Below are 22,422 nucleotides of genomic sequence, written 5' to 3' on the forward strand. Positions count from 1 at the left end.
GGGTTGGGTTTGATGATTTCTACAGTGCCTTCCAGCTCCCAATCCATGATCCTCTGAGGTGGTCTTATTTTGGAGTGGCTGGATTGACATGTGTCCTATAGCCTTTGTCTGTTGGGTTCAGGGGCCTCTCTGCCCCTTTGTCACAGGTCAATGCTACTTCTCTTATCTCCTTCCCTTACCTCTTTGTGGCTTGCCCTAATTAGACTCTGTGGGAAGATGATCTCGCTTTGTCCAAGAGAGGAAAATAAATGTTGGGTTTAGGCTTTTCCTCTCTCCTGCGTGTCTCTGAAACAGCTCCTCCCCAGTACAGACTTAATGTGGACTAAAGTCAGTCCCTTGGACCGGTTCTCTGGGGCTTGGTCACCTTTCTCCCAAACAAGCAGGGTGGAGGGATTAGAAGGAGAGCAGAAGGAAAGAAGAGATGAAGGAGGTGGAGGAGCATGGAGAGGGGAGGGGAAACAAGATGAAAGGTAAAACTGCTCCTTTCTTCTTTGGGCAGGGAAATAATTATGTTTTATCAGGGCTTGTTTCTATCCAAAATGTGGATATTTTAAGGGTGAGATTTGGCTGCATCCTCAGCCTTTGGATGCTGTGTGTGTGTGTGTGTGTGTGTGTGGTGTGTGTGTGTGTGTGTGTGCATTCGTGTGTGTGTGTGTGTCTGTGCGTGCCTGTGTTGCTGCTGTTGCTGTCATCACAGATGTACCCCCAGCTGTCACTCCATTGCCCGGTCTCTTTCGCTTGAGCACACGCGTTCTATCGCTCTCCCTCTCTCTCGATTTGTTATTGACCCAGGAGCCCCATCCCCCTTGCATGCTGAAAGACCGTCATTCCATCTTCCCTGTGCTGCGTGCTGTGTGCCAGTGTCCTGGTCCTGTGGCAAGGGTGGTGAGAAAGGCTGGCGGGTCGGAGAAGACCCTGCCATTAATTCTGACTCGGCTCTGTCTGGCGATGCCATTCGGATTTTTCCAGGGATCCCAGCAAGGTTTCATTCGAAGGTTTAGCTGTCTGATCTGAGGAGACTGCAGACCAGTTGGAGGACTGTAAGTGCTAGGGAGGCAGTGGAGAAGGCTGTAAGGTGGGGTGAGGGGTGGGGATGACCTCCTCTCCTATTTATCCGTACTCTGATGCTTATGTCTCTTGCGGCTTCTTCCTGCCCTTGGACACCTGCTGGGACCAGTGAAGCCCAAGGCCACTGGACACCCAGAGGGCAGAGGGAGGGGAAAGGGGAATGGGCACCACAGGTATGAGAATGCATGTTTGTGGTGGCAGTGGCAGCTGTGGGAGGTGAGGAGGGGGAAAGCAGGGGAGATGGCAGTGATCCTTGCCTGCCCTGGGTGGCATAGAAGCTAGTCTCTGCAGCATAGAGAAACAGCCAAGAGCTGTCACAGACTGCACACTAGGTTCCAGCACAGATGAGCCCTCAGGACCCTCGTGCTTTGAGAAGGATGTGGAGGTGGGGGGCCATAGGGGAATAAGACTGGCAATGAGAATGCTCAGAGAACAGGAAAAGACTTGGAGTCAGGGTTGGGGGGAGAAGACAGGTGAGGAATAGAATGATATTCAAGGTAGGGAGATAAGACCACAGAACTCTAAGGGTTCCTGGAGGCTACACTGGATATGGGTCTTTGGTTTCTAAGTGGTCTGAATTCGGGCTCTGGAAATTGGAGGAATCCTCCCCTGGCAAGACATAACCCATATGGCCATGCCATTGGAAAAGCCTCAAACAGATAGGGCATGGCTATAAAAGGATCTAGAAATCAGAATCGAGGCTCTCTGCTCTCAACTCTTAGCCCACCAGGAGAGGGAGATATGAATGCTGTATATAGGAATGTGTTCAAAGGGGCACATAACTTTATCTCAAATAGGCTTTTCATCTAGGAGCCAGCCCACCTTTAGGCTGTGAAGACCATTCAGTAGGTCCATGTTGGTGTGTGAAGTTGAGCTATGACCCAACTTTATGTCCCAGCAGACCAAGAAGGATTGGAAAACCAGTGCCAGGAGAAGGTCTCTGTGGGTGTTATTTGGCTCTTTTGGTACTTTCCTAAAGAGAGAGTGGGCCAACACTTGATTCCTCTGGTTCAAATTCCCCACTTTCCCCTGGACTTTAGGTTGGGTTTTGTTCCAGTTGGCCACTGAGGCCTCATTCCCCCCCGAAGTGGTTTTATTTAAGTGGCAGCATCCATCTGGCACAGTTCATTGGCTAATGCCTGAGCGTCTCTGATCACGTATACTTGTCTGGGGAGCAAAGAGGAGAGGTAGAGGATGGGGGGGGTGAGAGTTATAGATGTGGAGAAATAAAGATAAGGTGGGAGAAGTCTAGTTGGCAGAGAAATTCAGCAGCAGCTTCTGCCTCAAATTCTACTACACCACAGAGGGCCTGGGTCCTCCATTTGGCAGGGAGCTCTCTGGAACTGCCAAATGAGAGAAGCCAAGAAAGCTGGGGATGGGGGTGGAGAAATAGGGTTTTCTCAAGCAGCAGAGCTGGCTTCTCTTGAGGTTTGGCTGGGAACCATCTCTGGGGCTCAGGATAAGGAAACCCCCATCCCATCTCCTCAGCTCTGGCTTTGTGTAACTAAGCAGTGTAGTGGGGATTGGAGATCATGGATGGTATGGGTGCTGGTCGTGTGTGGTCAGGAAGGAAGGAATGAAGGTCTTTTCACCTGACATCAGTGGAGTGACATTTCAGGAGTAAGGAAGGGAGTTACTGGAGGAAATCTTCCCTTCTTGCTGGCCTCTCACCCACCTTGGATAAGGATCTTTCCAAGCCTAGCCTTAGTCCCTCCCTCCTGAACACAGGACTCAGGTAGTGAGTGAGTGGGAGTAAGTGTCGGAGCTGCCTTAATGAACACATGGAGTTCATTCATAACAGAGCTACTCCCCACCAGCAGTGAGTGACTCAGGGGTACTTTCCCCTTCACTCCTGCTGGGATTGGCTTGTGTAGAACAAGAAAAATTTATGTAGGGCTTGAGACAGAGGGAGCTAGGGTTGGTGACAGTTTCAAGGAGGTACCACTTAGGAGGTTACATGTTCTTTCCAAGCCACAGAGATGCTTAATTTTTTTTTAAGTTTTCCCACTGCTCAAGAACTGTGATGTATTTTGAGGCCAGGGTTAGGAAGAGATTTTGGAGGTCCCTGGTAAGAGGCCTGTGATATACATCTTAGTTGTTGATGAGTGCCAGGGATGAACTCCAGGAAAGTCATATCAATGTCATCTCTGGGCTTTAGGCCACGCCAGGTGTGATCTAGGGCCCCATTTCTCCTGGACATCAAAATTTTCCCTGTTGCTTAGTCACCCCATCTCTCTCTCCAGCCCCCAGCCTTGGCACAGAGACCTTCACCTGATCCAGAAATATCTGACCAATGTAAAAAACCAGTGGGGATACAGAACTCAGTAAGAGCAGTGTGTCAAGGAAGAGACTGCTGCATTGGAGTGGGATTCAGGGGGTGGGGCACCTCACTTCTCTGGGGCTCAGTTTCCTCATCTGTAAATTGAAAATTGTATGAGATTCTAAATTCTATGATCCTATGTCTATATGTTGGGGAAGAGAAAAGAGTCTCAGCTCTCTCCCTTCAGACTGAGGATCTGAAAGGTTGTGAGCCAATCTCAATCCCAGGATCAACCTGGTGAAAGAAATTAAAGCAGAGGGAGAGGAGATTAGGAAATAGATTGTGGTGATAGGAAGGCCAAGAACAAAGCACCTTTGCTATCTTTGCTTTCTATATATGAATGAGAAACTGTATCCCATCCTTACCCTCTGTCTGAGCTGAGGGGAAGAAGTTTTACTAGAAAATCTGTCTCCTGGTCTTCTTTCCTCCCATCCCTGAACTTCCTCTGAGTCTATAGGGAATTGTATAGTCTATTCAATCTCAGGTACATTAGAGCTCTCCACTTCTGGTCTCCTCTTCCTCTTGCTTCTCCCCCCCACTTCCCCCTCCTCATTGTTTCAGTTTCAATTTCTCTTTGGTGCACCCTTGGCAGTCGGTGATCTTTAAGGTCCCTTTTAGCTGTAAATCCTATGATCCTATTGCTTTTCCAGGTGCCACCTTCCACCATCTCCTTTCCCCTCTTCTCTATATTTTTCTCCTCTAGGGCTCTTTCATTTTTGCTTCTCCCTGCAGCATTGATGGGCTTCCCTATCCTTCTCTTCTTCCCTAGCCTTCTCCTTTGATCTGTCTCATTTTCAACCCCCAAACAGAAGGATGTTTTCTAGAAAACACTCATTATTGCCATCACTAATACTGGGAGGTTGGAAGGAGGTCGAGGCCAATTTTTCACTGTAGTCTCAATTGTTCCTCAACCTTCATCTTCTCATAACTCTGGGACCCCCAAGGGAGGTTAATTTAGGAGTGAAACTAGGAGCCTGCCTCCCTCCCCAGGGTATTCCTTGGAAGACTATTCAGACACCCTTTTCTAGGTTCCAAATGGTTTGGCAGGCTCCATCCCTCTACCTTTCCTCTATCTCTGGGGCTATTTCAAGTCCATAACACATTATTAAGGTCATACCAGGGATTTTTGAAGTTGCTTTAGGTTCCATAGGGAAAGGCACCTAGCCTGCCTAAAGCTACTTAATCTTTCCATCTCTGTGCCTTCCCATGGGCTATCACTCATGCCTGGAATGCTCTTCCTCCTCGCCTCCACTCCTCAGAATTTTTATTTTCATTCATGGCTTTCAAAGGTGTCACTTTCTAAGTGAAGCTTTTCCTGATTCTCTTCTCTCCCTCTAGTTGTTAGTGTTTTCTCCATCCTCAAATTACTTTGTGTTTCTTGTGTAGATATATGTGGAATCTCTTCTGTAGAGTGTAAGTTCTTTGAGGACAGGGATTATATTGTTTTTGTTTGTATATCCCCAGTGTATACATAGTGCCTTTTGTAAAGTAGTTGTTAAATAAATGTTGAATTGAATTGAACTGATTCAACCAATCAACCCTTATGCTTTAAAACCCAAATGAAGCAAGCATAGACTCAGTACTGGGATCAGAGCCCTCCCCAATCTTTCCTAATTCCTGGAACCCAGGTATAAGGAGTTAGGCATTTTGACATGCCTGAGGACTGGAAGTAGCTAAAACATCTTGGAGCTGAAGGATTTGGAGGGAATCGTGAAGAAAGACTCTTCTAACAGCAGCCCTCTGATCCTATGCCCTAATCCCCACCCTGCCTGTGGATTTCCCCTTCAGACTGTTAATATATTTCAGCAGCTGGTCAGCGCCTGCTGCAGCAGCTGCTCTCCCAGCCTCCCCAATGTAGGTCACCCCCTTTACTAATGAGGCTGTATAATATTGGGGCAGGGAGGGTCCTCTGGCGGGAGGCATGTGGGTGGGCAGCAAGCTAAGGAGCCACGAATTTCTGGGTTCTCTTCCTATATCTCCCCAAGGGACATTTACATAGTGTTGTCCTCTGGCATTATCCCAGTTGGAGATGAGTGTTAAATTAAATCCTTTACCATTTCCCCTCACCAGATAAAGCCTAGATGTCTAATATTAGTTCACCTAAGGTATGTGAGTTAGATTACATCAAAAGGTAACTGGATATCTTCCCTGGGGCTCGTGGAAACATTTTGTATTTTTCACACACACGAAAGGAAGGAAAGGTTAAAAGTCTACCTGCCACTTCTTGAAACAGTGCATAATGGTTGGGCATCATGGGATTTGCCTAGCCTACTGTATACAGGTTTTCACATCCCAATGTATGTATGGAGAGGAGAGGGAGGAAAGTAAATAGGAATTACACTCTAGTGGCATGTCTTCTAATGACTGGTTGCCCTCTGCTCAACCCTTTTGGGTCTCTCAGTTTCTCCCCCAATGGTACATCACAAGGATCTTGGGGGGGGGGCTAGTTGAAAGTTTGGAATTCCTCAGGTGGACAGAACAGACCAGGAAGAGGGAATAATTCCAAATATACTTGTAGGGGATGCCTTCCTCCTACAGCGATTATTCCATTACCTGTTCCTGAGCTTGAAGCCAGGAAGAGTGGGAAGGGAAGTTGAATGAAAGAGAAGAATCTGGTTAATAGCTCCAGTCTGAGCTCAGAGATGTTCTCTGGCTTGGGACAACCTGTCGGGGTTTTCTTTGTACCTCCTTTGCCTGGTAGCCTGCTGAGTCCCTCCGTATTGAACTCTGGGCTGGAGCTGGTCCTGGACACCTGCCTGCTGAGAGGATTTAGAAAACTGGGAAGCTCCTTTCTTTGCTGTCTGAGTGTTGTCAATATGGGTGGGTGTTAGAAACTAGCTAGCAAGCCTTGGTGTGTGTGTGTGTGTGTATGTGTGTGTGTGTGTGTGTGTGTATCTGTAGCTTTGTGTGGGTGCGTGTTTGTGTCACGTGCTTATGTACAGAGCTGTAAGCACGTGTCCGGGGAGGCCCATGTGTGCACCCCATTCTGCATAGGTTTTGCAGATGCCAGTAAATGATGATAGGCATAGGGGCATATGCTAGCTGAGCTATGTAGTTGTGGAGGGGCTTTCTGGCTCCTGGAATTCATTTTCATTTCCATCCTCTTGAAATGGAAACAGCAATGAACTGCAAGTTAATATACCTGATTTCTGTTTCCAGCTCTTCCACTAACGAGCTGTGTGATCTTGTTTGAGACTTGGTCTCTCTGGGTCTCAACCTCTTCATCTGTAAAATGAGCGAGTTGAACTCTTTAATGTACCTTCTGACTAAAAAAAATTCTGTGATATAACTTAACTCCCATATGACAATGGATAATTAGCCAGTTTTTCTGTGGGATTCATAGGGATTCAAGGTAATGTCCTCAAGGTGCCTTGCGCCTTTGGGGCAAAAGTTCCTGTAGGAATCATATATTTTATGATCAGTACCAATGTCTGACAGGTTATGTAAGCATGGATGTTTGTCTCTATGAAGTATACATATTGAAGGACCTTGTTATTGTTTTTTATAGAGAGATGTTTTTTTTTTCTTGCTAGGCAGTGGGGTTAAGTGACTTGCCTAGGGTCACACAGCTAGTAAGTGTCAAGTGTCTGAGGCCGGATTTGAACTCAAGTCCTCCTGACTCCAAGGTCGGAGCTCTATCCATTGGGCTATCTAGCTTCCCCAGGACCTTGTTTCTTATCCTCATGTACTTGTACATACATGCATGAAAATGTCTTTGATGTGTGTATGGCACATCCATGCATATATCTTTCAGTTTCCTGTAGTGTATGTTATGCCAGGAGTCCAGGTTTGGGGAGGTAGATGAGCCCATGTTTTGTGCACATGTCACTGAGCTTTAATTTCTCTGTCCAGAAAGACATGTCCCAAGAAACTGCTGCAACTTAGGGCTGAGGGTTAAAGCTTTCCTGTGGCTCTTGGTACAGAGAATCCTCAGAGGAAGATGAGCTGTGTTTCTGGGTGCTGTGGAAGGGCAGGGTTGATAAGCTCAAGTATCTCCCCAAATCTTCTGTTCTGTGGATGTTGGAATGAGGCAGCAGGCTGTGCTGAATGGAGCTCAGCATCTGGACCCCATACCTCCTGCCAGGATATGGATAGCAAGGGTCACAGTCTTGGGGAACATATCTCATTGTCATTGGTACCCACGAGGCTCCCTCTGCAGTGAGAACAAATGTTTGAAGACTGCTTCCACCCCTCTCTCAGAGGTGAGAGGGCAAAAAATAAGAGAAGGGAAAGAAAACAAGGAAGAAGGAAAAGGGAAAAAATAAGAGAAGGGACAATGGTTGGGTATCGGAGGCCCTCTTTTCCAGTCCCAGTCAAGGGTTCCCTCTCTAGTGCCAAACCAAGCTATCCAGATAAGATTGTTCTCAGCCAAACCACTGGTGGCAGGCAAGGCAGCAATATTAACTGTAAAGGCAGCTGCTCTAGAGGTTCAAGGAGCAGAGCTATCTATATAACTTGGCAGAGGGAGAGAGGGGAGGAGAACAGAGGGAGGGAGCTGCAGGAAGATCCTGATGCCTGGGAGAGAGACAGGCTTGCTAGATGCTGGGAAGGCCCCAAGCTTCCTGGCTACTGGATGCCCCCTTCCTGGCGGTCAGCTTAACTCTGTTGTTGGCTCTTCAGGGGGAGAGAATTAAATAGGGCTGGAAGAAGGAGTAAAAGGAACAGGAGCTGGAGCCAGAGAGGTAAAGCAGCAGCCAGGCATCTATCGCCCAGGGATGTGTATACCTGGCAACCAGGGAAGATAGGACCCCTTTGGGTAAGTGCCTATCTGCCTCCTTTTGTGATGCAGTTATTTTTACTGAGATTTGGAGGGGAGGTGGGAATACAAATGACAAGGACAGTAGAGCTATGTTTGTGTGATATTTTGAAGTTATCTTACTTTAGACTGGACTTTTATTTTGGGAGAAAAATAAGGGATGTGGGAGAATTTTGGTATAGTCTCTATTCTTCCCTTGCTATCGCTAACTTTATACACACGTGGACACACTCACACACACACATGCACCCCATGTCAGCTACAGTTGTTTATCCTTACCATATCCTTGCAGGACAACCATTCTTGGCCACAACTGAGAGGGAAGGGGGGCAAACAGTAATGGGGCACCTGTTATCCCTCTTACAGATATTGATGGGGCTGGTGGTGGGGAATGTCTTTGACTCTCTAGAAAAATTTTTAAAAAATACTCCCTCCCCTCCTTTCCCTATCTGAAATGGAAATGTTGCCTTTCCCTCCTCTCCTTCCCCCATTTTCTACTCCTCTCTGCCTTGAGACTTATTCTTTTACTCTGTGTGTGTGTGTGTGTCTCTAGAGTGTGCAGCTGCTGCAGCATGAACCCCCTAAGCTGATGAGCCTTGTTATAGACTTGTTTGCAGAAGACAGCACGTTCCAGTTCACCTCCAAAGAGACAAGGGGAGCTAGAGGCTGTCCCTGGGGCACGCCTCTGCTCTCCCCTTTCCAGCTGAAGCCCTGGGAAGGGCTGAATCACTGCCACCTCAGTGTACATGGTAGGAGGGACATTCCAATGGTGAAAAAATGTGAGGGGTGGGAGTGAGGAAGTCGGGGAGGGTTGTGCCTACCTACCACAAAGATTTTAGTTTTTTCCTTTAAAATGGAGATATTCCAACCCCTCAAGTATCCATCTAGCTCTATTTGTGAGTAGTTGCTCAGATTGAGAACTAGTTAGCAAAGACAGGTTTTAGGACATATAGTGGGGGTGGGGAGTTTCTGACTTAATTCCTGTGTCTGTCTGACTTGCCCCGTAGCACGACACCACGTGTACTGTTTGTCCTCTGGCTTTGTGCTTATAAATATCTCAGAAAGCCTTGATACATGGTCATGGCACTTCCTCAATGACACGGACAGTAAGTGAACAGCCCTCCCCTGGGCTTCCCCCCTCCCCCTCGCCCTCCAATCCCACTGCCTTGCAGTGGCCTAGGGATTCTCATGGCATCAAACAGTCATTCTTGCTTTCACAGAGTTTTCTACCTTCAGCCACCATTCTTCATACTGTCCCCAGCTCTGCACCTTCTGGCAACAATCTCCCACTTACCCCCCTCCAATTTTATCTCCTGGAGCTGAGAATTATCTATTAAATGGTTCTTTGAGTAAAACCTGGTCAATGGAACATCCCATTTGGCTGGTCTAAAGAACTGAGCTTTGTCCAGCCTCTTCTGAGACACCTGAGAGAGGTTAGGCATTTCTTCCTTATGTTCCCCATCCCCACCACCTAGCAAATAAATAAGGAATTAGTAGGGAGTGTAAAATGATACCAGGGTCCTCTCCTTAACCCCTCAAGCATCAGTGCTAGAAAGACGACTCAAACCCCCTTCTCTGTTCCGCTCTCTTTCAGGACTGACAGGCAGGACGAAGCAGGGCTCTCCTGTCTCCTGAGAGATCAAGGGCCAACAGAACCTGCAGGGTTCAGCATCATGCTGGCATTGGGCATTGGCCAGTGGTGGAGAAGCAAGCTTTCCCTGAGGTGGAGACAGCTTTCCTGTGAGTACAGTCCTTATCTAGTGGAGAGGGGGTGGTGAGTAAGGGTATAGGTTTGGCATGGTGTAACATTTTGGACTTAGGCTGAAAGTGAAGTCTAAGCAAGACCTACCTTGAATGCACTATTGCATTGGTCTGGGAATCAGGAGCCCAGCCAACCTCCCTCTTCTGTGAGAGCCCATTGTGACTAAGATCCCCAAACTCTACAGGTGTGGTGCCTCTGCCTTCCTAGGTAAGTCTGAATAAGTCCATTCCCCTCTCTAGGTCTCAACTTTCTACATATGCATAGTAGGGAGAATGACTTTACCAGATGGCACTATACCACACAATCATCTGGGCTGGACTTCAGGAGTTAACAGTGGAATTGAATGGGATTATCCAGCTCCCCTCCTTACTCTGGTCTGTGCCCCAACCATGCTATATCCTCATAGTTTTAGGGTTCAAACATACTCGTTTGATTGGGAGTTCAGAGACTTTCAGAACTAAGATAGTTCAGAACTACTAACCAAAGAACTTTTAACCTCTCTGTGCCTCATTCATTCCAACTGTAAAGTGGGAGAAAAATGGACTTTAGATGGATAGGATCTTAGAGATTTTCTATTACAGATAGATAGAAATAATACAATATGCCTCGTTTCATAGTTGAGCAATCTGAGGTCTGGAGAAATTAATGACTTACCTACCTACGTATCTCCCTCCTGGTCTCTACCTCACAAAGCACAGTAAAGACAAAGACAGACACCTGTGAGTTCTCTGGGGTGGGGGGAAAGAAATCTTAGGGGGTCATTATTTTTCTACATGACCAAAGCTAAGGAGCAGGATGTGAGTATGGTTGGGTGTTTTGTCTCAGGTTAAAAACAACAGTCTGCCTTTATACAAAACTTAACAGTTTACAAAGTGCTTTCTTCTCACAACAACCCTCTGTGTTAGGAACTGCCAAGACTATTTCCTCCATTTTATAGATGAGGGCATTCAGGTGCAGTTGGCTCAAAGACTTGCCCATGTCTACAGCTGAGGAGCAGAAGGTTCTCTCAAACCCAGGTCTTTTGACTCCATGTATAGGGCTTTTTCATCTTCTGAGTTGCAGATGGCTATGAAAGATTTTTTTTTTTGCCTTTCTCCATGAGACTGTCCATCTTCACTGCTCCACAAACAGCCTGAATTATTCACTGAGGGATGGTTGTTGATCTCTGAGCTACCCAGATCTTCTTTCAGCTTCACTTTAGGATTACTAAGCCTACTGCCTAGATGCATCACATTTTCCCGACACCAGAGCATGAACCACCTGTTCTGCAGCCCTTCCAGGAAAAAGTTGTGGGGAAGGTTCAAGGCACATTCAGTTCCTTGCCTGGGAAGTGGCCTGGGGATGAACACTCAAGCCTCAACCTGTGCTCTCTTCTCAGGGACTCAATTTTTCTCAAGGTTGGAAGGTAAAGAGCTGATTTTCCAAGGGTTACAGTAGAAATATCAGAGGAGTAGATGGAGTTAAAGGCATGAAGGTAAATTGATCCAGCAGCAACAGAGATGAGGTGATTTCTAGAGATGCTTGATCTGTCCAGAGGGGTGTAATAAGGTGGGGGTGGGAAACAGGTGACCCCAGATGACCTGAAGGCCTCCAACTGGCTAACATTCCCCCTGCCCGCTTTTACTTCCTGCTCAGGACAAAGAGGCTCAGGTGTCAGCCTCCCGCTGTGGCATCCAGGCTGTCATCAATCCTCCCTGTCACTCAGGCAGGAGAGGGAGCAGGTCCCATCCTTCTCCTTCTAACCCCTGCTCCACCCTCTGCAGGACGTCAAGACAGCCAGTCTCCTCCTGGTAAGGCCTTGCTGTATCATCCCCACATGCACATACAGGCTGAAAGGGCTAATTAGCCCCCCCCTTGGGTGGGGTCAGTAAAGCAAGGAGGAATGAAAGCTCACCTTCTCCTTGCACCTCCCATCCTGTTCCTTTCTGGCCCTTTTTCTCTGGGCTAGGTGGTTCTGATTCACAGTTACCAGCCAATATGGCTTGTAGAGGACCTGCATGGGGACCTGCAGGTTATGGCTAAATGCTGACTGTGCTCAGTGCAGGGAAAGAAAAGAGGAAGTGATGAAGAGAGATAGGCAGATTTCAATTTCAGTGCGGTGTGTGTGTATGCGTGCATGCGATTCTTGTACACATTTATCATCCATTGGCATTTGAGGTTATTCCAGAAGGTCCAGAACTAGGACCAATAGGTTCTGGTTGAATGGATGCAGATTTTGGATTTGCATAAACTTACTAGCCAGGAGAGCTGACCAGTTATGGTCAGCTGTAGGAAGTAATGAGCTTCCCTGCTACTGAAAGCATTTCAGCAGAGACTAGATGACTATATATCAGGGATGGCTGGGAGATCCATTCTGAGTCTGAGAATTTATAGTTTCATGAATCTGTACTATTTCCCAGCCCAATCCCTCTCCCTATCCCATCATAACTCACTTATATTCTGAGAGTACTTTCTGGACAAGACTGTGAGGTAGATAGTGCAAATATTATCACTCCCACTTTACAGATAAGGAAATTGAGACTCAGAAATGTTCAATGACTTGCTCATAAGGTGCCACAACTAGTAAATGTTGGAGCAAAGTTTTGAACACAGACCTCCAAGCCTTGTACTCTTTCTAGGCTCCTCTGTGACCATCCAACATTGTGGTCCTGTAACAGTTGAGCGAGATATGGAGAGTGGAAATGATAGAAACTCCATTAATGGTCCACCTATTGGGAAATTACTCCCAATTTCCTGGGCTGCCTGCTTTGTAAGATGTTGAAAAAAGCATTAGAGGATTGGAGTCAGAAGACTTGGATTTGAGTCACAGCTCTACTACTAACTATATAATCTTGGGCAAGTTACTTTATTTCTGGCCTCAGTTTCCTAAGTGAAGGTGTTGGACTATATGATACCTAAGGTCTCTTCCCAGATCTAAGTTCTATGACTTACAAGAGTCTCATCCTCCAAGCATTATTTGCTAGATGAAGCACTATGCATTCCATATCCATCACTCTCATGATGCCCAGGGACACCCCTGAAGAGTGGGATCTTCTGTTAGACGTTGGGCTTTACCTATTCATGAGTACGTAAGGCAATTGGCCTCCCTCTTGGGTCTTTGGCAAGTTTCCAGTGGTGGGTGAGAAATTGTAAACCTCCTGTTGCAGATTCCCTAACTTAGCTTCCTATTCTTTGCAAGGCTTGCCTCTAGGTAACTATGGAGGGAAACAGGCAAAATGGCAAGGAGAGCAATTTTCTTTTAAGCAAGTATCTCCTTCCTGGCAGGGATTTTTGAATGGCATTGGGGAAGTAAGCAAGACACCTTTAAGTGCCTTACTTGGCAGATAGCTGTAGTCCTCTGAGACAGATGACTCCCATGGAGCTCAATGTAGATGGGTCTTCATCAGGCAGGCCCCATGTCCTATGGGGCAGTTTTAACCTTTCCTCCATGGCATCCCAAGACACCGCATTAGTCACTGCTTACTTCAAGCTTCCCTTTTGCCTGTAGGAGGTAGTTCACCCTGCCTGTAACTTTCCAATGCCCTTGGGCACTAGAGACAATGTAAGGCATGGTTGGGCTACTTGATGCAGGTCAAAGGGGAAATCATGACAAGTTGATTCTTTCTTTTAATATTTCCTTCATCCATAGTGAAGAGTCAGAGGATCTGGGTTCAAATCCCAGTTCTGCTACTTGCTATTTCTGTAATATTGGATAAATCTTTTAATCTCTCTGGACCTTAGTTTCCTCAACTGTAAAATGAGGAGGTTGAAATAGGTGGTTTCTGATGTCCCTTATAGCTTTATATCTATGATCCTTAGATGGTCTATGGCCATTTCCCTTCTTTTCATTTTCTGAGGCCACTGTTATAGTCCAGGTCCTCATCGTTCCACTCTTGGATCAGAACAACTATCACTTTCCCACTGGAATGAATCCTACACATTGAGACCAGTCCCAAAACAATGTCATTCCCCTGCCCAAAAACTCTCAATGACCCCCCCCCTTGTCTACAGTATAAGGTTCACATTTTTTAGCCTAATATTCAAGACCCTTTACAACCTGGCCCCTAACCTGGCTCGCTTATTATCTCCCACCAGTCCCTAAATAAATCCTTTGCTGTAGTCAGACTAATCCGTTCACTGCCCATATTCCCATGCTGTGCCTTTACTCACACCAGTCTCTTTCCTTGGAATGCCCTACTTCCTCCTCTCTAGCCCACTGCAGGGCACATAGTATGTAATCAATAAATATTTACTCATTGATTGAAGTTGATGCCACTGGGAGATAGGTATGATGCAGTGAGAGAACACTAGATTTGGAGTTAGAATACTTGCTTTTGAACTTCAACTCTGCCACTTACTTACCTGTGTGATCTTAGACAAGTTACTTAACTACGTAGAGAACCCAGTCTCCTTATCTATAAAATGGGTGCAATAATATTTGTACTATCTACCTCACCGGGTCGTCATGAGGATCAAATAAAATAGTGAATGTAAAGCACTTCGTAAATTGAAAAGAAATATTTAAAAGCTGCAAATTAGGATTACCACAAGGAAACTAACCAGGGAGATGACACTTTCCAGATAGTTCTCAGGTTCTGTCCGTTTCTGTTTCTGACTCTGTTTCTCTATTTTTTTTCCTGCCACTTTCTCTCTAGAACCTTCAAGTTTACTCTTCCTTTCTCTCTTTTCCTTAGGGATTGCCTGCTGGATTTCCCTGTATGCTGCAGAGACTCTCCCCGCCTGCCCCTTCTCCTGTAAATGTGACAGCCGAAGTCTGGAAGTGGATTGCAGTGGCTTGGGGCTCTCCACGGTGCCTCCAGACGTGCCTGCTGCGACCCGTACCCTTTTACTCTTGAACAACAAGTTGAACATTCTGCCTAGTTGGGTTTTCTCCAATCTGTCAAGCCTTCAGAGGCTGGATCTGTCCAATAACTTCCTGGACCAGCTGCCTCACGCTGTATTTGGGGACCTGGTGAACCTAACTGAGCTTCAACTTCGAAATAACAGCATAAGGACCCTGGACAGGGATCTCCTACAGCACGCGCCCCTCCTCAGACACCTGGACCTGTCCATCAATGGCCTGGCGCAGCTGCCTCCTGGCCTCTTTGACGGACTCCTGGCCCTTCGGTCTCTCTCACTCCGCTCCAACCGCTTGCAAAACCTCGACCGGGTGACATTTGAACCTCTAGTGAGCCTGCAGCTGCTTCAGGTTGGGGACAACCCCTGGGAATGCGACTGTAACTTGCGAGAGTTCAAGCACTGGATGGAATGGTTCTCCTATCGTGGTAAGCAGAGCTGTCTTTAGGACACAGCAAATTAGGACTAACTCCACACATCTCCAACTCTCCTCTCCTGAACTAGGTTCAGTTACTCAGGGAAGCAGCCATCAGGGAGGAGGTGGTTTTGCCAGCTGGTGCTAAAAAAGATCTGAGGCTCATCTCTATACAATCAGCCTCTCTTACCTCCCCACCCCCTTGTCCGCCTCCCCAGCCATACATCAGTGAGACAAAGGAGTGGGACTGCCCTTCTGCCTTTCTCCCCTACCCATTTCAGGCTGCTGTTTTGTTACTTTTATTCCTCTTGAAGGTTTCCCTTGGAGTTGATTTTAACCTGATTTTACCTATACGAGATCAGAGGTGGTGGTAGGAAGCTGTGAGTACAGAGGCAGTTTAGTGAGGTAGCAAGAACAGGTGACCATGGGTGGATAGTTCATCTTTCTGGGTCTCCATTTCCTTATCTCTAAAATGAGGGGATTCAGCTGGATGACCTCTAAGGTCTCTTCTGACTCTAAATTCTATGAAACTGAGGCCTCCTAGGAAGGGAAGTGACTTGCTCATGGACACACAGCTAGTTAGCGGCAGTGCAATTTTCTTTCTGTAACACCACAGCAGCCCCCTTTGGGGGAGGAGCAAGGAAATGATCCTGAGGAATTGTTGGGGAGAAGGATTTTTATATCTTGTTAGGTAATGCAAGTAAAAGGGATAAAATTGTGGTAGAATGCAAAAGGGAGGCAAAGAGGAAAGATAACCTGCCTCTGCCTTATAGACATTCGCATCAGTTCTTAGTTATCCATAACAACAGGAAAAAGGGATTTAAATTCCACAGCCAACAGCTGCAGCCTTCTCTCCCAACATAACTTTATATCAGATCTATAATAAGGAATCAAATGGTTTCAATTTTGCCTCATTTTTCATCCCTTTCCCATATTTTGAGTTTAAAGGAAGGAAATGGAAGGAAAACTAACACTTTCCAGGACAAGTTCTAACATGTTTTAAAATGATCTAAAGGAAAAGAAAGAGATGGTAAAGAAGTTCCTGATACCAGTGAAATCACAGATCCAATCCCTACACATAGTCCCTAATTAATTTAATTAGGAAAGTTGTTCAGACCTATTCCTTGGACTAGAGTCCTTGACCCCATAATCCCTCACAGAACCTAGAGTGGAGTTCATGCCATTAATTTGGAGAAAGAATGATGTCTGTTGTTTAGGACACCATTAGCAGCTGGCTCTGGGAGGGAGTACCCAGGACATGGACCTGGAATCCACTCTAGGGTTGTTCCTTGTGTAGGTCTAGGACTAAACTGGAGGTAGGAAGAAGGCAAATGGTCACATCACAGAATTTGAGAGTCAAAGGAACCCCACCAGCCCTCAAAGCCAAATAATTCACAAAAGGAATTCCTACCATAACATATTCAATAAATGGTTGTCCACCCTCTGCTTGAAGACTTCCAAAGACCTTCCACATTTGGTGAGTTGTAATTGCTAGAAAGTTTTCCCTAATTTGGAGCAAAACCCTTTATGCAACTCCCTGGTTGCTCGTGTTCTGCCCTCTGGGACCAAATGGAACAGATCTGGTTCCTCCTTCACAGGCCTTATGTACTTGAACACAGCAATCGTGCCCCTCTCCCTCCTCCACCCCAGCCTTTCGTTTCCAGGCTGAACTTGGCCAAATTCCTTCAACTGGTCCTTGATCCTTGGTTGACCTCCTCTGGACTCTACAGTTTATCAGCATCTTCCTTAAACTTTGTGTCCAGAACTAAACTGTTCCAGATAAGGTTTGATAAGGACAGCATGTAGTGGATCTATCACCTCTCTATTCTTAAAGCTATATCCCCCTTAATGCAGCCCAAGATTAAATTAGCACTTTTGGCTGTCATATCCCATTACTGACTTATATTAACATTTAAGTCCACTAAAACCCCTAAGTCTTTTCAGTACTTTTGTTATCTTTGCATACCTCCTTCATCTTGTATTTGTGAGATTATTTTTTTGTAATTGAGTGTAGGACTTGACATTATCTCTATTGAATTATATTTTATATTGAGTTAGATTCACCCAGTGCCCTAGCCTGTCACTATCCTTTTGGAGTTGAACTGTCATTCGCTGTAATTGTCATCTCATCCAGCTTTATATCATCTCTCATGGAGTATCCAGGCAGATATTTCTGACTACCCACACTGTCATCTACCCACCTTATTTATAGCCTTTGCCTGCCTTCATAATCATCATCCTATCTCTGACACAGACTGGCTGAGTTACCTTGGGCAAGTCATTTAACCACTTAGTGCCCCAGGCAGCTAAGACTATGAGTTGTAGAACAGGGGAGGATCAACTTTGGTAGAGGGAATTTTCCTAGTGGAAGTTCCTCGTATCAGTGGAATCAGAGGGTTGGTTCTCCTCCCTCAAAACAGACAAACAAACAAACAAAAAAGCATCAATGAACATTTATTGGTCAACTAATATCCATATCTATCTAATAAAATGGCACTCCTATTTGGTAGCGTCCACTCATATCTATAGGACTTTCTGTCAAAATGCCTTTGAGCCAAATCAAGACTACTTTGGTGGGACCACAGGAATAAACTTGGGAAGGAGAAGAACATGAAGGCTAGAAAATTCCTCTCCTGTTCTCAAAGCCTTAGGAAGAGCTAAGTATGGGAAAACTCTACCAAAAGGTCAATATTGACCTTTCACTTTTACTTCAAGAGGTAGTTCCCTGGCAGAAGAGGTCACTGCAAGGGGAATAGTGTCCAGCAGCTCAATGGCAGGAATTAAGCAGCCAAAAATAAATGGGCAATAGGAAAAAACAACAAGAAGGTAGCTAGCTGTTCTTGAGAAAGAGGTGACAGTCTTCTCTCAAAAGGAGAAAGTCTCCCCCCGTGGGTGGCTTTTCCTACCAGTGAAGATTAGGGTGGGAGTCTCATTCATTCGAACAGTATTTATTAAGCACAGTTAGGTGCTATATTATGACCTCTGGCTCAAGCTGACTACAAAGGTGCTTTTCTCAATGTGTCTGGATTAACTGATTTTCTCTTTCCAAGATGACACTTCCAGGGTTGCCACAGTGTTGGTCAGCAGTTGTCCCTTTTGGATCTTGGAGCAGGGAGAGGGGTTCCTTGGACGTGGAATGCTGAACACCCCATTCTTTTCTCTCCCTTTGGCACAGGGGGACGCCTAGACCAGCTGGCCTGTACCATGCCCAAAGAGCTGAGAGGTAAAGACATGCGAATGGTTCCCATGGAGATGTTCAACTATTGCTCTCAGCTGGGGGAGAGCAGTTCAGCTGGGTTGGAAGTGTCTGGGCCTCCCTGTACCAAGGCCAGCCTAGAGCCTGTTAAACCCAAGCCTGGGGCTGAGCCAGAACCCGAGCCCAGCACAGCCTGCCCCCAGAAACAGCGATATCGGCCAGTCAGTGTCCGTCGAGCCATTGGTACTGTCATTATTGCTGGTGTGGTCTGTGGTATTGTCTGTATCATGATGGTTGTGGCTGCTGCCTATGGCTGCATTTATGCCTCCCTCATGGCCAAGTATCACCGGGAGCTAAAGAAACGCCAGCCCCTGATGGGTGACCCAGAGGGTGAGCATGAAGATCAGAAGCAGATCTCCTCTGTGGCATGAGACCTCCCTACCCCCATCTGGCCTCAATAGGAAGGGCTGGGAAAGAAAGCCAGGGACTTTTAGCAAGCCCCTCTCTTAGGAAACTCTCCAGCACTCCTTCCTCTCCATCCTGAGTTTCTGTTGTTCAGTTCCTGTCTCAGTCTGAACACAGAACACTGCTTGCCTCAATCCCACCTTCCTCCCATGCCCTTCCAGGCAAAGAAACCACAGCCCAGCTGCCTCAAAGAACAAGAGTCCTTGCAATTTCTCTGGAAACTCTCCCGGTTCGCTCCCTCATCAGACATTTGTGGATATGTTCCAAAGGTTTTGGCTGATGGGAAGAGCAGATGAGGGCAGAGAAGAAGGTGAAGAAGGGAGGCCTTTAGAATTATCCTTCCTCTCTCTTCTGGGTGAAGCTATGGCTGTGATTCTTTCAGTATTTTGCCTTCAAGATGCTGGAGGAAGGGAGTCATGGGAATGGGGGTCAGAGGAAGATTTCTGCTAATCCTTCTTTTAGGGCTGGAAAGATATGTTTAACCTCCCTTCAAGGCAAAAGCTGGTTCTACCTTTTAGGCTCTGGTACAGCCACAGGAATAAACCTACCCTACTCTTATCAATACAACTATATGAGTATAGAAATACTTCTTACACTGCAAACGTAGTTACGACCCTTAAATCTGGCATAATCTCATTGCCCCTGAATTCGCAAACTCACATGCTCATAGCAATATCCATAAAACTATATTGATTTAGGAGTCTACACAACGGACAGATTCATGCATACACGTTCACACAAAGATACCGATACCAGGAATCTTAGTGAAGCTGAGATGTCACTTTCCTCACAACAGATAGTCAGCTGTTCAACTGTAGAATTTCCTGCTTACTGCAGCCTTCTACAGCCAATGGGGGAAAGAAACCCAAATCCAACAGCACAAGGATTCTTTTGCTATCTGCTAAAGTGGGATAAAGTATTGTTTCTGGACCAGACTGCCTATTGCCATGGTAACCAGCTCAAACCTAGCATGTTGGATATTCTGGGGACACCTGCCCCAGAGGCCTCAAAGCTATAGTGCTTGTGGCTGGTGCAATACTAGGAACTCAGACTCATATCACAGAATGCTTACTCAGTTCACAGCCTCCACAGAGAACACTGCTAGGCACAGTTAGGACACTCACCTCTGCGTACTGCAACCCAGTTTCCCCTCTAGAGTCTGAGTTCTGAGGAAGGAAACTAGCATGTTTTTACTTAATATATGCTCTAATGTGTGGTTTTGGGTAAAGTTGCAGAGCTGGATCATCCTTGGACAGTACTATTTGGCCTGGTCACCCCCTTTTGTGGGGGGAAGCAGGGGCATGAAACTGGGAAAGTGAGTGTCGGGCAGAGAGAATAATGTTCCTCCCTGAAGCTCACTACCAGCCAGAGTGCCCCACAGGGATATTCCCCTTACAATCCCTTCTGGGGCTTGGAGAATGATGAATTCCTTTTCCAGGTCTAGGTAAGCAAGGGTCCACTGGGGAATTTGCCTGCTTGGTCCTGTTCCCCAGAGTCTTTAATTACAGCTAAACTGAGGACCAGAATCTGAGCCAGGAAACTACAGATTTGGATTCTAAATGTAGCCAATAGTAATGGTATATATATACTATACTAAGGGGGTATGAGTAGAGTGGGAATGGAAGAGGAAGGTCATGGAGGAATTGTGGGAACCCTAGTATTTCTCCCTGGTTTTCCTCTTCTTCCTTCTTTCTTCTTCCTTCTCATTATGAGTTTGATGGCAGGTGATGTTTTCATCATGCCCTGGGAATACCTTGGTCTGCTCTTTTCAGGTCAGTGGTTTCCCAAGGAACAGCAGAGGGGCTAGAAGGCACCCAACTGGTTTCTGTTTCTAATGGGCTGTCTTAGGAGGACAACACAGGGAAGAAGTGCAGCTAAAGCACAGGCATGAAGAGGGATGGGGAGAGATGGAAGGGTATGACTGGGCTGGTCCTGGTTGCCTTTCTCCCACTTCCTCAATTCCCCCTTTGGGAAAAAAGGGAATGAGATATAAGGTGGGTGGGAAAGGCATCTTTGAGAAGCTGCTTCCCCCAACTAAATTGGGGAGTGGATACCATTGGCATAAGCCCAAAAGGTCAATCCTTCCCTTGGGTAGGTGGGCCTTCCCTCTTCTTTATAGGCTGGCAGTAGAACTGGTTGTTGTTATTGTTTTTAATGGGGGTGGAGGGGTGGGGGAGGGGACTCAAAATGGTGGTGTCTTCAGCACAAGGCAGGAGATTTTTAAAGGCAAAATTATATTTCTTGTTTGTTGTTTCAGAAGAACAATAAAGACTGTATTTTCCTATAGCCTTCTTAGTTTCATTGGCTAGGGAGGGAATGTGGCATCTGGAAGGATTGAAGGACATAGAACATGCCCCTTCCCCCCACCTCTTTTCTTTTCTTCTTCGACTTTATTTTCTGATCCCTCACTTGCTCCAGGGCATTTATGTATAGTAGCTAAGATATATCATAATTATTGCTTGGGGGGGAGTTTGTGCTAAGATATATCATACCAAAATATGAGACAAATGGAAACCCAAAGCCCTAAGGTTCACAGTGTTCCCAACCCTGGAGCACATCTAGGGTATTCAATAAACATTTTGTTAAGCATCTCAGGTATCAGGCTCAATAGAAGGAATCCAAAGAACTGAAACAAAACAGTCCCTGCCTTCAAGCAGCTTACATTCTACTGGGGCACTTGGTGAAGAGTCCTGGATTTAGACCAGGTAGCAGAGGCAAGTTGATGGGAACAGTTCCCAGGTTCAGTAGAACTTGGGGTGATAGTCTTGAAATAGCTCACTCTTCCTTCCTGAAAGCACAAATGGTTTTCCTGGGCTATGGAATGGATTTCCTGGTGCAGATGCTGATTTAGGGACCGACAAAAATAGAGCCGGGGGCCTCAACAGCACTCTGAACACTGAAATTTAATTGAATTTACCCTGGCAGTCAAGATATGATAGGCCCATAGGACAAGAAGACATTCTTTTACTTAGGAAGTTACTTCTCTATCACGGGATTGGGTTATTTTTAAAACAAGTCCAAATACCCTCACTATAGGAAGGGATGCTTCAGGTCAGATTTTATTCCTGCTGGGGGGAGACTGCAGACAAAATGTGGATGGCATCTGATGATCCTGGAGGACCCAGGGGGAAATCAGCAAGAAAAGGTAATTGTGGGGCATATAAACAAACATCCAGCATTTTAGAGATTTACATTAGGGACAGGCTTGCTGTATTCTAGGTCCAGCAGTGTGGAAAGAAGCAGGATGTAAGATGATGGAGGAAGGTGAGGAGCCCTTCACACCCCTCATCAATAGACTATCCAGCTGCCTGATTAAGCACTGACTTCAGCTTAAGGGGCTGGGACTGGCCTCTGACTGATCCTGTCTGGGCTGCCTTTGCTGTCTCATGTCTTGCTGTTTTTAGTTTGTTTGTTTCTATTTCCAGACGAGCGACTTTCATATGAAAGCCCAGAGAGCCAGAGGCAGACCCTAGGGAAAGGCAGGAAGGGACTACATCACTAATGCCCTTTTCCTAGAAGAACTAATGCTTTCCACAGTTGAATTCGAGGGTTCCCATTTTTTAAAGCTAGGTTGACTCTTAGGTTCTTTGCCTTCCCTGTTCCT

General features: G+C 46.2%; 2 protein-coding genes across 4 annotated transcripts in view; one reads left to right on the forward strand and one right to left on the reverse strand.

Moving 5' to 3' along the window:
- The window catches only part of LOC110218752 (voltage-dependent calcium channel subunit alpha-2/delta-4), a 133,565-nt gene that overhangs the window by 40,245 nt on the left and 70,898 nt on the right, over positions 1–22,422 (reverse strand). The window lies entirely within an intron of this gene.
- On the forward strand, positions 698–20,976 carry LRTM2 (leucine rich repeat transmembrane protein 2). Of its 3 annotated transcripts, XM_021001683.2 has the most exons (7): positions 698–1,040; positions 8,009–8,144; positions 8,698–8,893; positions 9,152–9,250; positions 9,739–9,884; positions 14,580–15,170; positions 18,333–20,976. In XM_021001683.2, exons 5-7 carry the CDS (start codon positions 9,818–9,820, stop codon positions 18,782–18,784), a joined length of 1,110 nt encoding a protein of 369 aa, XP_020857342.1. In that variant the 5' UTR covers positions 698–1,040; positions 8,009–8,144; positions 8,698–8,893; positions 9,152–9,250; positions 9,739–9,817; the 3' UTR covers positions 18,785–20,976. The 3 variants fall into 3 exon arrangements, with proteins under 3 accessions (XP_020857342.1, XP_020857345.1, XP_020857346.1); XM_021001686.2 differs by lacking the exon at positions 698–1,040 and having other exon boundaries at positions 6,775–8,144; XM_021001687.2 differs by lacking the exons at positions 698–1,040; positions 8,009–8,144; positions 9,152–9,250 and having other exon boundaries at positions 8,810–8,893.

Source organism: Phascolarctos cinereus, unplaced genomic scaffold (genome assembly GCF_003287225.1).
Source record: "Phascolarctos cinereus isolate Bilbo 61053 unplaced genomic scaffold, phaCin_HiC Scaffold_1;HRSCAF=81, whole genome shotgun sequence".
Taxonomy (NCBI): Eukaryota; Metazoa; Chordata; class Mammalia; order Diprotodontia; family Phascolarctidae; genus Phascolarctos; species Phascolarctos cinereus.